Here is a 15,830-nt window from a genome sequence, read left to right as displayed (position 1 = left end):
AATAAAGTGTAGGCTAGAGGGATGAAGAGTCCTGGGGGTGTATACTAGGAGGGAAAAAGAAAGAAAAGACTCATTTATTGAACTTTTACTATATGCCAGATCCAGTGCTAAGCCCTCAAGTGCATCATCTCATGGGATTCTACAAATATCCCATAAGGTGGGTGTCCAACATTATTATCATTTCATGGAGAAACTGAGGTTCTTGCCTAAGGTTCTGTCACCCCTATATCATGTCCCCCTCTGAGCCAATTACACCAATCCCTGAAGCCCCAACAGGAAGCCTTCTTATGAGTGCCCTTTGTTTAGGGTCAGTGAGATGCATAGATTTTTTGTGTGGACATTGGTTCTTGTAAAGGCATACCCAGATCACTAGTAAACCTTTAATTCTGGGTGTGTTTGGGAGAGTGTTTCTGGAAAAGAAGAGCATTGGAATCAGTAGACTGAGTAAAGAGATTTACTCTCACCAACATTGGTGGGCATCATCCAGTCCTGGGGGTCTGAATGAAACAAGAAGACAAATTCTCTCTTGTCTTCTTACCCAGGAACATTAGAGCTTCTGTCTTGAGCCTCGATACTCTGAAACTTAAAACAGTGGTCCCCTTGATTCTCAGGTCTTCAGCCTCAGACTTGGAATAACACTATCAGCTTAACTGATTTTCAATCTTAATCCGCAGTCTGAGTTATAACACTGGCTTTGCTTGTTCTCTAGCTTACAGACAGCAGATTGTGGGACTTCTCAGCATCTGTAACCATGAAAGCCTGTTCCCATAATAAATCTCCTCTAATATATCCCTATATATGCACGTTGCCCTGGAAACATGAATTTAAACTACTCAGATTCATTTACACACAGATCCTTTTAAGAATAAATATAGTTCTGCAGGATCTGAAGTTGGTGGAATCCAAGGATGTGGAAATGAGAGTATGGAGGGCAGACTGCAAGTTATATGGGGATTTTTGACTGAGCAGGGCAACCCTGACTACCATGTTGTTACTACAATGATCAATTGTACCCTATTGGTTGGCTTCCCTGGTGGCTCAGACAAAGAATCTGCCTGCAATGCAGAAGACCCAGGTTCCATCCCTGGGTCAGAAAGATCCCCTGGAGAAGAGAAATCATGTACCAATCTGAGAGCTGGACCATAAAGACAACTCAGCACCAAAGAATTGATGCTTTGAACTGTGGTGTTGGAGAAGACTCAAGAGTTCCTTGGACTGCAAGGAGATCAAATCAGTCAATCCTAAAAGAAATCAACCATGAATATTCACTGGAAGGATTGATGCTGAAGCTGAAGCTCCAATAATTTGGCCAGCTGATGTGAAGAGCTGACTCACTGGAAAAGACCCTAATGCTGAGAAGATTGAGGGCAGGAGGAGAAGGGAATGACAGAGGATGAGATGGTTGGATGGCTTCACCAACTCAGTTTGAGCAAACTCTGGGAGATAATCAAGGATGGAGAAACCTGGTATGCTGCAATTCATGGGGCTGCAAAGAGTTGGATATGACTCAGCAACTGAAGAACAAAAACAAACCTATTGGCTATACTGTGTCTTACCACAGGCAAGGAGGTCACATATATCCATGGGTGTTTTGTTATACATCCTGATTATCTGATGGCAAAACATGCTATTCTAATCTTCCCTGACGGTGAGAAACAGGTGTTATGGGAATTTTGTAAATCTCTCATTGACATGATCTACCCTCTAAAGGATATAAATTTTTACATGTGGCATAGAAATACTAGAACTATGTTAAATGCCTATACTATTTTAGCATTTTGCTAAAATGAATTTGAATGTGCACAACTAGATTAATTCAAGAAGGACCACTACCCAGCCATGGCAGGCATGGTTTAGTGAGATCCAGAGTCTCCAGATTATTCACAGTTTGGACTACCCCTCCCAGAACTGGAGGGTTTGCCTTATATATAGTCAAACCCTTTCTCAGCAACACAAAAGCCAGGAACTAAGACTTATGGACCCACCAGGAGAACCATGAGGACTGCTCATGTCCAGGGTCATGACCTGCATCAGCAGTGAGGACCCTGGCAAGAGCTCTTCACTCCACTAGTTCATTGGCCACTGAGTATGTTCCCCTTTGTGTGTATTAACTCAATGAACAGACACAGAAATAAGCAAAGAGGGATGAGATGCCCCCAGATAGAATAAAGAACTTGCAGAAATAGTAAGGTTTCAGATCATAGACAACTCCATGCCTTTTAAAATTTTTATCAGTATCTGGAAATCCCCAAGATATAAACTGAGAAAACAGGATAATACTTCATGCAGGATAGCAGTAGGTTTACACTAGGGGTCTTTTTATTTCTGACCATTTCTTTACAATCATCCACCAGAGATAACTTTAACTTATGCTTCTCAAGCTGAAATCCCTCTAAAGTCATTTAGGTTCACATTTATAACTCTGTGGGACACATGTTCCTGAAAGTCACATTAGCTCTCCAGGTCAACATTTTCCTTCTGCACCTTCACTGGCTCACTTTTCCTTTTCTCATTCACACGAGCAGATGTCTGAAACCATGGGTCTGGTTTCCCTTTATGATGTACCTGTGACATAGATTTCAACTTCCAAGTGCCCAGAAGAAAGCTTTTGATAGGTGCACCCAACTAGGCAGGGATGTATTCAATAATTTCTAAATGAGAGTATTTGTCGTAGTCATAGGAAGCAAAGAAGATGGAGTTAAGCCAGATGGTCCTGGGATGTCCCAAGTCTCTCAGAATCTCCATAAGTTCAGCTCAAAGCTGGGCAAGTCTCTCTTCTAAAAGAACTGCCTGAGAGCTGTTACTCTCCAGAGGGGCTGGGTAAAACTCTTGACTTAACCTGGGCAGCCCTGAGGTGTGACGCAGCAGCTTCTCCATAGCAGCCATGGAGAGGAGGTTCCCACACATGCTGATGGACCTGAGCTGGGAGCAGTGGCTCAGGGCAGGCAGGATGGCCTCGATTTGGGAGTCCATGATCTCACACTGATTTAAGTCCAATACCTGGAGGGTATCTGCAACTCGCTCCAGCAGAACCTGAAGGAGCTCAGGACTAAAGTCAGCCAGGGTGATACCACTCAGATCCAGGCCTTTTAGCTGACTGATTCTTGGGCACTGGGACAGGTGGGTCAAGTCTGAGTCTGTAAGGAGGCAGTGAGTTATCGTGAGGTTATCCAAGGGGCTCATCAGACACCTGTGAAGAAAGGGCAATTAGGTCTGAGAAACAGGGGAGGCAGGTGACCTCCAGGTAAGAAACAAGTGATTTGCCCAAGGCCAGGGTCATTCTGACCATCAAATAAAGGTCAATATCCAACATGCCCAGTCTCATTTTAGCCTGAGTTCTTTCACCTTCACTGTGTGACTGAATGAAGTACACAGAACCTTGATATCTCTCTTTCTTAATCTGTCAAGCAGGGTGTAACATACTCTACTTCCTTATGAGGGTGAATGAACATAATGGAATATCCAGAACCTGCTCAGAGGGAGAGCCTGACATCACATCTAAATCAAGTGCAGGCATCTCTGAGCGTTAGTACTGGGAGAGAAGGCAAAAGATACTTTCATCTCAGGCTTTCTTCTGTCTGTGCTTGGGCTCAGGCACTCATATCTCAGGCTTGGTGAGGTACCTGGGTTACATGAATAAAAAAAACAACTTGGGTAATTTCCCACAATATCAACTGAGGTTTCCGGTCTGTAGGGGCTCATTTATGTCCCTGTGTCATCTGCAAATGATCTACCACTTTCTACTGTCCCTTTGGCTCATTATCATCATCTCCAGAACCATGCATTTCTCATATATTAAATATCTTATCTGAAGCGCAAAACAACATTTTAGGGACAGGGAATTTGAGAGAGGCTCATTGTGGCCACAGACTTGCAGAGCACAGAGCTTCCGTTTAGAAATGCTCAGGTCCCTCCTCAAGACCCTTTCCACTTGTTTTCCTAAGTTATCTGGACATAGATCTCTCCTCCTAAAGTAGAAACCTCAAACTGTTCTTTGGTAGATTCCAATCCCCTAGTTCCCTAGATTGGTGTCCCTTTCCAGTGCCTCTATCCATTTGTTCCTCGACCTTGACTTGGGTAGCTGTGTGTTACCACACTTCAGGGTAGAGCATAAAATAAGACAGTGCACTTGACATTGCAGAGTTGTGTTCACTGTTTCTCAACCAGTGGTGCCTCCCTCACCTGAGCATCTGGTCCAGGCGCCCTGACAGGAAGAAGGGAGATTCCAGAATGAGATCCCGGAGGTGGTGCAGCTTGAGGAACTGAGAGGTAAACTGGACAACAACATGCTGTTCCTGCTCTTCAGAGGCAGAAAGTATGAGTCTCTGCACGTTACTCATTTGGCCCAGGAGAGGAGCGAATGTGGCCAGGCTGGACAGATGCCAGTTCTGGTTGACTTCTACATCCTGGATACAGTCCAGCTGCACCATACTCAGGACCTTCATAATATTTTCCACAGGCATTCCAAAGATCTTCAGCTTCTTACAGCAGAGGTGTATGGAATCTTTTCTCTGTTTTGCCCACCTCATGAGGTAGGTGAGGAACTCATCCATGGCCCATTCCTTGAGGTTCATCTCTATGAACACCTCCAAGGGAGCCAAGGGCTGCTCTGTCCTTGACCTGTCCTCAGGAACTGGTGCCGTCAGTGAGCTTGAGTATATGTGGTCCATGTATCCAGACCACATGCTCCAGAAGTTCTGGCCAGTATTCCTTAAATCCAACACCTGCAGTTTGCACCTCCTGTGGGGAAACAGCAGATGGGCAGCAATGGTTTAAAATCCAAACTGAATGAAACCACAGTCTCAGAATATAGGCAACACTAAGACTTCTCACCTGAGTTTTTACTTCAGATTCCTGACATTACTTGCTGCCTTGCCCACTTCCTCTTCAGTAGGGATACTGCCTCACTTTCCTCTATCTCCTTTGCCCCTACATCCTTCCTGATTTTCTACTTCTACAATCCTTAAGAATCCCTGGGAAGAGGCTGGGACATGTTCTTTTAGGTTTCCCTGCATCTTAGACAGTCCTACACTTCCAGAAGGCATTTCCCAAAGAGGGCTCAGCAGTGGTCAAGGCCTCTGAAATTCATTGACATCATCAGAAGCCTCTGGTCCATCCCTTGGCCATTCACTCTATGACCCCAGCTGTCTCTTCAGGATGTCTAGTAACCTTCCAGGCTACCTGGATTAGACTCACCTGGGGCGCTCCTTCTGGGAAAGCAGGACATCAAGTCCATCCAGTACTGCTTGTAAGGTTATCAGATGAGGCAGCTCCATCAGGCCCCCCAGAGGCAGGCGGACGAATGGCCAGGAATACACCATGGTCTTCAGGGTCTTACTGTGACTCCCATAGAAGGCTTCCATGAAGAGTAGGGGGAAGAGCTCGATGGGCAGAAACTCCAAAGAACTCATGGCCAAGTCCTCATTCCTTAGCAGGCTCTTAGCTGCCAGGTCCAGGAGTCTGGGTGGGGCCCAAAGACTCATTCTGATCTGACTCTGCTACAAAAGAAATCCTGTGAAAACTTCCAGAGAACAAGGCATTCTTCTCAGGCCAAGCAAGAACACACCTCTCTCTCCCACTCTTCAAAGGAATCTCAGGGCCAAGGTCACTGCCCTGGCAGTAGTGCAAGTGCCTGTTAGTCCCAATTACACTCTGGACTCAGTGAGAACAAAGCCATAGATCTACCCCTATGGGTACTAGAGCATGATCTCACAAGGAGCAAGAAGGGAGAAATCCAACCATTAGTCCATCCATTTCCATCCACTGCTTGGCTTAATCATGTGTCACTGGGAAGTGGGTACCATGAGTTAAAGGCTGAGCTTTATCTTTTTTGGGGGAAAATTTTTAATATATCACTTAGAGCCTTAAAACTATGGGAATAGGAGCATCATGTGGCCCAATATAGCCCACAGTTCACTGGGCTGGGAAAGGGTAAGAGATACCCCTAGAATGAATGATGTTTGTACTCAAACTAAACATTTTAAATTTTAAGAAATAAAATTTCAAAAAAAAGAGAAAAAAATTTTAAAAAGAAATGAAATTCCAAAGATGTTTTTTACTAAAAAGAGCATCTGCTTTGTTAAGACATTTAAAAAGAACCAATCAAATATTTGGGATTAAGTCAATACTACATTCAAGGTAAAACCAAAATCTTAAATCAGTATATATGAAAATAAATAATTTTTATTCATTTATTTTTATTTTTCAATTTTGGAAGCATGGCATGGGGTGTCTTAGTTCCCAGATCAGGAATGAACCTGCGATCCTGCAGTGATCCAATTCCAGGATCCCTAGGGAAGTCCCTAGTAAGCAGTTTTTAAAATTAATCTCTCCTTTCATCCTGATACGCCTGCCACCATTCAAGACCAGTTGACCATGGGTACAGTGAAGGTGTCTTTACTTGTATCTGTAACTTACCAGCTCTGTTGTGGTTGGCAGGCTGCTCACACCTCAGACTTGAGAATCCTGGTGGTGACTCTGGAACCCTGAAGATTCTGCATCTCGTTGGTGTCTAAGGCTTATATAGACCTTTCTAATCACATCTTCCTTCTTTCCAACAACTAACTGCCAATCAGAAAGTGATACCTGATTAGATTTCAGACTGTCTATTGGGTTAATCCTGATTGGGTCTTTGTTACCTTCAGAGGAACTGATTGAATCAGATTTCATTCAGGCAGGATAAAGAATGAGGGAGGGGTATTGGATTTCTTGATTCACCCACAAATATTGATTTGGCTTTACTAATATTAATAGTAATAGGCCTGGGTGTGAGACAGGAAAGGGGTTATCCTTTTGTGACAGAAAAAACAAAACTTTGAAGTACTGTTGTTTGGGGATCTTCAGCCATAAAAAAATTATCGAAATGTCCCAGAATTAAAATTGCTTTATGAAGACAGTAGTGTTGTTCCCAAAGGAAGCAAAATAAAAGTATCCACCTCTATCAATCATCACTCAGGTGTTATGTTAGACAAGTGGAGATCAGGAATCTACTCAGAAAGTAAAGGGAAGTCCTTTTGGGGATGTGACTGGTATTCCAATCTTAAGTCAAACCATCTCTGAAGACATCAGGTCAAAATCACATTTGAGAAGTAAGAGTGAGGGCTGGGTAGTTGGATCTGGATGTCCCTAGAGGGACAATGTGAGTAACGCAAATAGTGTAAAATGTAGGTTTTTTGTTTTTTTGTTTTCCTTCTCTTGGGGAAGAAGGAAATTTAGAAGACTTTTCTCTGGGTTGTGTTTAGAAATTAAAAGGAGTGACTAAAAGGAAGCAGTATCATCTCTAAAGGGTTTCCTCTCCAAAAGTTGAGATCAGTACCATAAATTGAATGAAAAGATTGTTTTCACTTTAAAAATTTAAAATGAGAAATTGCAGAAGCCATGTAACTAAGAGTGTTATTAAGATGTGGGAGTCTATCTGAGCTGGAAAGCTTTGAGATATACATTTTTAAACATTCTTTCTTTACATATATAAGAATTACTGAGACAGGAAAGAGGCAAGGCACAACCTTTAAAAGAAGGACATGACATAAACTGATTAGAAACAACCAGGTCCAGGATGGTGGACTCAACTTGCACTTGCCCTTGATCCTCAGTATAGCTCATTGTAGCACAACCCAGCTGCCACAATGGTTATGAACATTAATGGTCAAAAAGTGGGCAGTGGTCCAATTCCTGAAAATCCCCACCCCTTCCCCAAGATGAAAGGGGCTTCCCTGGTGGCTCAGATGGTAAAAGAATCTGCCTGCAATGCAGGAGACCTGGGTTCGATCCCTGGGTCAGGAAGATCCCCTGGAGAAGGGAATGGCTACCCACTCAAGTGTTCTTGCCTGGAGAATTGCATGGACAGAGGAGCCTGGCAGACTGTAGTCCATGGGGTTGCAGAGTCAGACACAGCTGAGTGACTAATATTTTATTGCCCCAAGATAGCTGGAATACTCCCACTCATTAGCCTATAAAATTACCCGCCCCTATAAAAATTGACAAACCTGGTGCCTCTCTTGCTTTCCATGATGGCCCACTCTATCTCTATGGAGTGTGGGCCTTTATAAACCTTCTTTATCTTTACAAAGGTTCATTCTTGAATTCTTCCCTGCACGACACCAAAACCCACATGTGGCAGCCTTCCCAGAGACTCTTATGTGACCTGGGATCTGATCATTCTCCTGCACCCCTACTTTCATTCCTGCAACATTACTGCTTTGGAAAGGAGTTCAGTGAATGGAACACTTCATACCCAGTTGTTATTGTTTTAGTCAATAAGTTGAGTCAGGTTCTTTTGTAACCCCATGGACTGTAGCCCGTCAGGCTCCTCTGGCAATGGGATTTCCCAGGCAAGAATACTGGAGTGGGTTGCCATTGCCAACTCCAGGGGATCTTCCTGATGCAGGGATTGAACCTTTGTCTCCTGCATTGGCAGGCAGTCTCTTTACCACTGAGACACCAGGGAGAGACTTTAAAAATAGCATATGGAATGCTTTTAAGTTTCTGTTTAGAAAGTCTAACTAGTAAAATAAAAAAAACTGCCAAGTATGTGAGCGTCAGTAGCACACCAGCTCTGATGGGGTTGGGTTGGCAGGATGGTCAGACCTCAGACCCCTTGTAGAACCCAGGCAATGCTTCTATATTCCTTCTTTGGTGCCTGAGGCTTTTAGAGGACTTTCTAATCATTTCTTTCCCCTTCCAACAAGTAACTTCTGATTGGAAAGTGATACCAGGTTAGATTCCAGAATATCCAGATGGTTAATCCTTAAATTTGTCTTTCTCCAGATAGATTGAATCAGATTTTCATTTCAGGAAAGAGAAATAATTAGGTCAAAGGGGAAGTCAAAACACATTCCTGGATTCACCCCACAAACACTGATCGAGTTTTACTAATACTGGCAGTTGTAGCCCTGGGTGTGTCAAGGAAGGGATTAACCTGTGCCTGACACTGCATCAAAAAAGGAAAACCTGGAAGCATCATCTTTGGGGGATTCTTTGGCCATATTAAAACTATTCAAATGGCCTAGAAATAAAGCAGCTTCACAGGAACAGTGGTGCTGTCCCAAAGAAAACAAACTAAACTCCTTGTATCAAGTTGTTGTGCCAGTGTCATGTTGGAATAAGAGCAGATCAGGAGCCTATTCAGGGAGCAAGGACAGTCTCCCGGGGATATGGTTGGTCCTCCGGTTTAAGTCATGGCTTCTCTGATGGAGATCAGATCAAAGCCACAGTGAGAAGTGAGGGCGGGGTAGGGCAGCCTGGAGCTGGGCATTCCTACAGCAGCCCTATGAATGACTGAAGACAGTGTAAAATATGGATATATTGTTTTCCACTGACTTGGAGAGAGATTAAAAGACTTTTCTCTGGGTGAAAGTGAAAAGAAAGTGAAGTTGCTCAGTCGTGTCCAACTCTTTGTGACCCCATGGACTGTAGCCCACCAGGCTCCTCCATCCATGGAATTTTCCAGGCAAGAGTACTGGAGTGGGTTGCCATTTCCTTCTCCAGGGGATCTTCCCGACCCAGGGATCAAACCCGGGTGTCCCGAATTTTCTCAGGGTAAAGTCTAGAAACTAAAGGGTGCAGCCAAGAGGAACAGTGCCACCTTTGTTGGTGTTGCCTTTCATGAAGATGGGATCGGACTAGCAAACTCATTTGAAAGACTAAACCTAAGAATGTGAGCAGAGAGAGAGGTGACCAGTCCTGGAATATGAGACATTTCCAAGTCTGAGAGCCACTGATGGAGGTGCTGTGGGCTCTTGAGGAGCTTGGACCCAGGGAGAGAATTAAACATGAGTCAGTCACACACAACCTTGTCATCATCATGCCAACTGCTATCAGAAGTTATCTTCTAGCTCCTTCCCAGAAGGCAGATAGCCCCAGCCATTGTCCAGGGGCCTGAAATGTGGAACTATAATCTCATTAGCCGATTTCCAAGTAGTATGTGTGTATGTATGTGTGTGTATATATATATATATATATATATAATGACAAACCTAGACAGTGTGTTGAAAAGCAGAGACACTACTCTGCTGACAAAAATTCACATAATCAAGGCTATGGTTTTTCCAGTGGTCATGTATGATTGTGAGACCCGGACCGTAAAGAAGGCAGAACACCAAAGAATTGATGGATTAGAACTGTGGTGCTAGAGAAGACTCCTGAAATTCACTTGGACAGCAAGGAGATCAAATCAGTCAATCTTACTGGGATCAATCCTGAATATTCACTGGAAGGACTGATGCTGAAGCTCCAATATTTTGGTCATTTTATGTGAACAGCTGACTCACTGGAAAAGTCCCTGACGCTGGGAAAGATTGAGGGCAGAAGAAGGCGTCAGAGGGTGAGATGGCTGGACGGCATCACCGATGCAATGAACATGAACTTGGGCAAACTTTAGGAGATGGTGAGGGACAGGGAGGCCTGGTGTTCTGCAGTCCATGGGGTTGAAGAGTTGGACACGACTGGGCGACTGAACAACAACAATCCAGGGACAATTGCAACATGTGAATCTCAAGTTCAAATCCACCTAAATAAATTTAGGTTCCTATTTATGACTCTACAGGACACATGTCCACAAGCATTGCATTACTGGGGAGACTACATTTCTCCCTGCAATCCTGCTCCCCTGTAGGATCACCTTTCTTTTTCACATTCACATTGAGTAGATGTCTGAAACCATATGTCTGTTTTCCCTTCACGATGTATCTTGTCCAAGATTTCAGTTTCCAAGTGCTCAGTAGAGAGCTTGGGATCTAGGCTGGAATGTTACCGCCATATATGATGGGCTCAGGATGATAGAATGTGTTATCTCCACAGTGTGGACAGGGGGTGAAGCAAATCCAGATGGTCCTGGGGCATCCTAAGTCCTTCAGAATCTCAAGCAGTTCAGTCCGACACTGGGCAAGTCTCCCAGGTTGGAGGATCCCCTGAGAGCTGAAACTCTCCTGAAGGACAGGGTACAGCTCTCGACTTAAACTGGGCAGCTCAGAGGTATGTCGCAGCATCTTCTCCATGATGGCCATGGAGAGGAGGTTCCCACGCAGACTGAAGGATGTGAGCTGGAAGCAGTGGCCCAGGGCAGGCAAGATGGCCTCGAGGTGGGAGTCCCTGATCCCAGATTGCTCTAAGTATAGCTCTTGGAGGGTGGCTGAAACTTTCTCCAGCAGAGCTGGGAGGAGCTCAGGACTAGAGTAGGTCATGGTGACCCCACTCAGATTCAGGCTCTTTAGCTGACTGATGTTCAGGCTCTGGGACAGATGGGTCAAGTCTGAATCTCTAAGGAGGCAGTGAGTTATTGAAAGGTTGTCCAAGGGCTTCATCAGGCACCTGAGGAGAAACAGAGACATTAGGTCTTAGAAACTTGAGGTGAAAACTGACCACAAGTTGAGAGACAAATGATCTGCCCAAGCCCAGATTTGGTATGATGATCTGATAAGGATTGAAACCCAGAATGGCCAGTCTTATTGTAGCCAGAGTCATTTACCCTTCTGTGTGACTGGGTCAAGTACATAGAGTCTTGAAAACTCTCATTAGGCAAGCAGAGAAAAACTTACTCCACTTCTGTCTGAGGATGAATGAAGATAATGGGATGCACTAGGACAAGTTCAGAGGAGAGCCTGATACCTTGTTTCAATTGAGAGTGGGTATCACTAAAATTTAATAGTAAGAGATATACTTAAAATGCTTCCAATCCATGCTTCCTTCACACATGCTTTGGCCCCAGGTACCCATCTCAGGCAGGTGAGGCTTTTGTGTGACATGCATAGAGGACCAACCTGGACAAGATCCCACAACATCCACTGAGGATGCCAGTCTGCACAGGCTCACTTACATCCCTGCTTTATCTGCAAACCATCTACTAATTTTTATGATCCCTTTGATCCCTACTCTATTACCATCATCTCCAGAGTCATGCATTTCCCATATATTAATAAGCTTATCTGAGGCTTCCCAGGTGGCACTACTGGTAAAGATTTGGCCTGCCAATCCAGGAGACATAAAAGACAGGGGTTTTATTCCTGGGTCAGGAAGATCTCCTGGAGGAGTGCATGGCTACCAACTCCAGTATTCTTGCCTGGAAAATCCCATGGAAAGGGAAGCCTGATGGGCTACAGTCCATAGGATTACAGAGAACTGGGCATGATTGAGTGACTTAGCATACACACATGGAGAAAAAAATCGACCTTTATAGATGGGGAATTAGGCTCATTGTGGTCACAAAACCAGTGAGCATGGAGCTTCTGTTTAAAATGCTCATGACTGATGGAATTTTTCATCTTCAACGCTCCATTCCCTTAATTATTTTCAAGTCACCTAAGCTATTGTTGTTCAATTGCCCGGTCATGTCTGACTCTTTGTAATCCCATGGACTGCAGCATGCCAAGGCCTCTCTGTCTCTCACCATCTCCTGAAGTTTGCCCAAGTTTCTGTTCAATGAGTCAGTGATGCCATTTAGCCATCTCATCCTCTAACACCCTCTTCTGCTTCTGCCCTCAATCTTTCCCATCATCAGGGACTTTTCCAATGAGTCAGCTGTACGCATCAGATGACCAAAATACTGGAGTTTCAATTTCAGCATCAGCCCTTCCAACAAGTATTCAGGATTGATTTTCATTAAGATTGACTGGTTTAATTTCTTTGCTTTCCAAAGGACTCTCAGGAGTCTTCTCCAGTACCACAGTTCAAATGCATTCATTCTTGGTGTTCTGCCTTCTTTATGGCCCAGCTCTCACAATCATATGACCACTGGGAAGACCATAGTCTTGAGTATGTGCACCTCTGTGGCCAAGGGATGTCTCTGCTTTTTAAACACTGTCTAGGTTTGTTATAACTTTCCTTTCAAGAAGCAAATATCTTCTGATTTCATGGGGGCAGTCACCATCTGAAGTGATTTTAGAGCCCAGGAAGAGGAAATCTGTCACTACTTCCAGCTTTTCCCCTCTATTTGCTGGTCAGTGGTACACACTCACCTGAGCATCTGGTCCAGGCAGCCTTCAAGGTAGAAAGGGGATTCCAGATGGAGATCCTGGAGGTGGTGCAGCCTCAGGAACTGAGAAGTAATTTTGACAATGTGCTGCTCATCCCACTCCTCAGGATCAGGCAGATGGATGTGGGAGACAAACAGTTTCTGCACATTGCTCATCTGGCCCAGGAGAGGAGCAATCATGGCCAGAGTGGACAGATGCCAGGTGCAATTCACATGTAACTCCTGGATACAGTCCAGCTGCACCATGCTCAGGACCTTCATAATATTATCCATGGGAAATGAAACAATTTTCAGCTTCTTACAGCACAAGTGTATGAAAGGGTCTCTCTGCTCTATCCACTTTAGGAGGTAAGTGAGGAATTCATTCATGGTTCTTTCCTTGAGGTGAAGTTCTGTGAACACCTTGAAGGGAGCCAAGGGCTTCTCGATCCTTGACCCATCCTCAGCCATTGGTACCATTGATGAGCTTGAGGACACATGGACACTGGATCCAGACCACATTCTCCAGAAGTCCTGGCCAATATTCCTTAAATCCAGCACACGCAGTTTGCACTTCCTGTGGGGAATCAGCAGATTGGCAGCTATAGTTTTTAGATTCACACAAAATTAGGCAACACTCTGACTTTGCACCTCAGCTTTTACTTCACATTCCTGACATCACCTTCTTCCTTGCCCTCTTCCCTCTCTGCCTCACATCCCTCCATCTCCTTTCCCTTGCCATTTCCCCTAACTTTCTACTCTAGTGCCCTTAGGCATCCCTGAGAGGAGGCTGGGCATGTACTTTCACATTTCCTTGCATTTTAGGCACACCTGCACTGCTAGAAGGCATTCAGCAAAGTGAACTCAGCAATGACCAAGTCTCTGTTTCTTCACTGGCATCATCAGAAGCCACTGGTCCATCCATTTGTCATTTACTCTCCTGCTGTTACCTGTCTCTTCAGGACTGCCCACATCTTACCAGGTTACATGCATCTGACTCACCTTGGACGATCCTTCTGTGTGAGCAGGACATCGAGTCCATCCAGCACTGCTTGTAAGGTTCCCAGATGAGGTGTCTGCATCAGGCCCCCAAGAGGCAGGCGGACAAAGGGCCAGGCTTGCACCAAGGCCTTTAAGGTCTTTCTGTGTCTTCCACAGAATGCTTCCATGAAGAGTGGGGGGAAGAGCTCAATGGGCAGATGCTCCAGAGTAGAAATGGTCAAGGCCTCATCAGTTAGTAGGCTCTTTCCTGCCAGGTTCAGGAGTCTCAGGGGGTTCTGGATACTCATCCTGAATCTGCTCCTAAAGGAATCCTGTAAGAACTTGGAGAGAAGAAGGCATCTTTCTCAGGTAAGCATGAACACCCCTTCATCTGTCTCCCCACTCTTCAGAGGAACCAACTCAGAGTGGAAATCTCTGCTCTTGCAGTTGTGGAATAGCCTCAGTTTTTCACAGTTTTACTCTGGGCTCAGTGAGGAAAAAGCCATAGCTCTGCCCCTATGGGCACCAAAACAAGCATCTCATAAGGACCAAGGAGGAAGAAACCCAACCACTAGCCCATCCATTTCCATTCACTGTTGTGCTCAATTTATGTTGCACTGGGAAGTGGATTCCAGGAGCCTGAAAGGTGAATATTTTCAGGGGGAAACCTTTCAGACACTCACTTAGGGTCTTGTGGCTTCAATGGTAAAGAATCTGCCTGTAGTGCGGGAGACCTGGGTTCGATCCCTGGGTTAGGAAGATACCTTGGAGAAGGAAAGGCTACCTACCCCAGTATTTTGGCCTGGAGAATTCCATGGACTGTATAGTCCCTGGGGTTGCAAAGAGTTGGACACGACTGAATGACTTTCACTTTCGGGCCTTAAAACTATGGGAATAGAGCATCATGAAACCCACTGCAGTCTCCAACCTCAGCTTCCACAGTTAACGGCCTTGGAAAAAGGCAGCAGATACCCCTAAAAGTGAATGCCATTTGCACAAACTATTTTTAATGTCAAGAAATAAAATTCCAAATAATTAGATGTTTTCATTACATAAAATCTAGTTGGTTAAGATATTTTTAAATGCCATAAAGGAAAGCATAGATCAAGATATTTGGGGCTAAGGAAAAATTACACTTAGAGACTAAATGATACATCTGAAAAGAAAGAGGAAAATCTCCCTGACATCCATTGCTGCTTGCCACCAATGGAAACCTCACCATCAAGATGAGGGTTTCCTTTGCTGAGGGCTTCCCAGGTGGTGCTAGCGGTAAAGAACTCACCTGTCAATGAGGAGACATAAGAGACTGAGGTTTGATCCCTGGGTTGGGAAGATCATCTGAAGGAGGGCATGGCAAGCCACTCCAGTATTCTTGAGTGGAGAATCCCATGAACAGAGATGCCTGGTGGGCTACAGTCCATAGCATCTCAAAGAGTCGGACACTGACTTAGTCGAAAGTGACTTAACACGCATGTCCTTTGCTGAGGTCTGTAACTTACCAGCTCTGCTGTAGTTGGCAGGGTACTCAGAGGTCAGATCTGGTGGAGAAGCCAGGCAGTGACTCCAGAGGAAGAAGTTTCTGCACCTCTTCTTTGATGCTTCAGCTTTTTATAGGCCTTTCTAATTATGTATTCCCCCATCCAACTACGATCATCCAATAGGGAACGTGATGACTGATTAGATTTCTGAATGTCCATCAGGTAAATCCTGATTGGATCTTTGCCTATAATCAGATGAATTGATTGAATCAGATATTCATTCAGGAGGGATACATGGGGGGAGGGGTGTCAAAGACTCAATCATTGATTCATTCCAGGAACACTGATTGGGTTTAACTAATAGGGTCATTGATGGAGGCTTCTCGGGTGGTGCAGTGGTAAAGAATTTGCCAAGCAGGAGATCT

At 44.6% G+C, this 15,830-nt stretch overlaps 2 protein-coding genes across 2 annotated transcripts; both read right to left on the bottom strand.

The window, feature by feature from the left end:
* Positions 1–2,297: 2,297 nt before the first annotated feature.
* LOC102399314 (PRAME family member 8-like) lies at positions 2,298–7,754 on the bottom strand. The gene is made up of 4 exons (XM_044942832.2): positions 6,418–7,754; positions 5,197–5,498; positions 4,183–4,740; positions 2,298–3,190 (listed from the first exon to the last, which is right to left on the bottom strand). Exons 2-4 carry the CDS (start codon positions 5,481–5,483, stop codon positions 2,755–2,757), a joined length of 1,281 nt encoding a protein of 426 aa, XP_044798767.2. The 5' UTR covers positions 5,484–5,498; positions 6,418–7,754; the 3' UTR covers positions 2,298–2,754.
* A 2,737-nt stretch (positions 7,755–10,491) lies between these two features.
* LOC102398987 (PRAME family member 8-like) lies at positions 10,492–15,524 on the bottom strand. Its single transcript, XM_044942531.2, has 4 exons — positions 15,427–15,524; positions 13,949–14,268; positions 12,951–13,523; positions 10,492–11,307 (listed from the first exon to the last, which is right to left on the bottom strand). Exons 2-4 carry the CDS (start codon positions 14,233–14,235, stop codon positions 10,734–10,736), a joined length of 1,434 nt encoding a protein of 477 aa, XP_044798466.2. The 5' UTR covers positions 14,236–14,268; positions 15,427–15,524; the 3' UTR covers positions 10,492–10,733.
* Positions 15,525–15,830: the final 306 nt, after the last annotated feature.

Source organism: Bubalus bubalis, chromosome 5 (assembly GCF_019923935.1).
Source record: "Bubalus bubalis isolate 160015118507 breed Murrah chromosome 5, NDDB_SH_1, whole genome shotgun sequence".
Lineage (NCBI taxonomy): Eukaryota > Metazoa > Chordata > Mammalia > Artiodactyla > Bovidae > Bubalus > Bubalus bubalis.
Note: the sequence above shows the minus strand (reverse complement) of the source record. Positions and strands in the feature narration are given on the sequence as shown.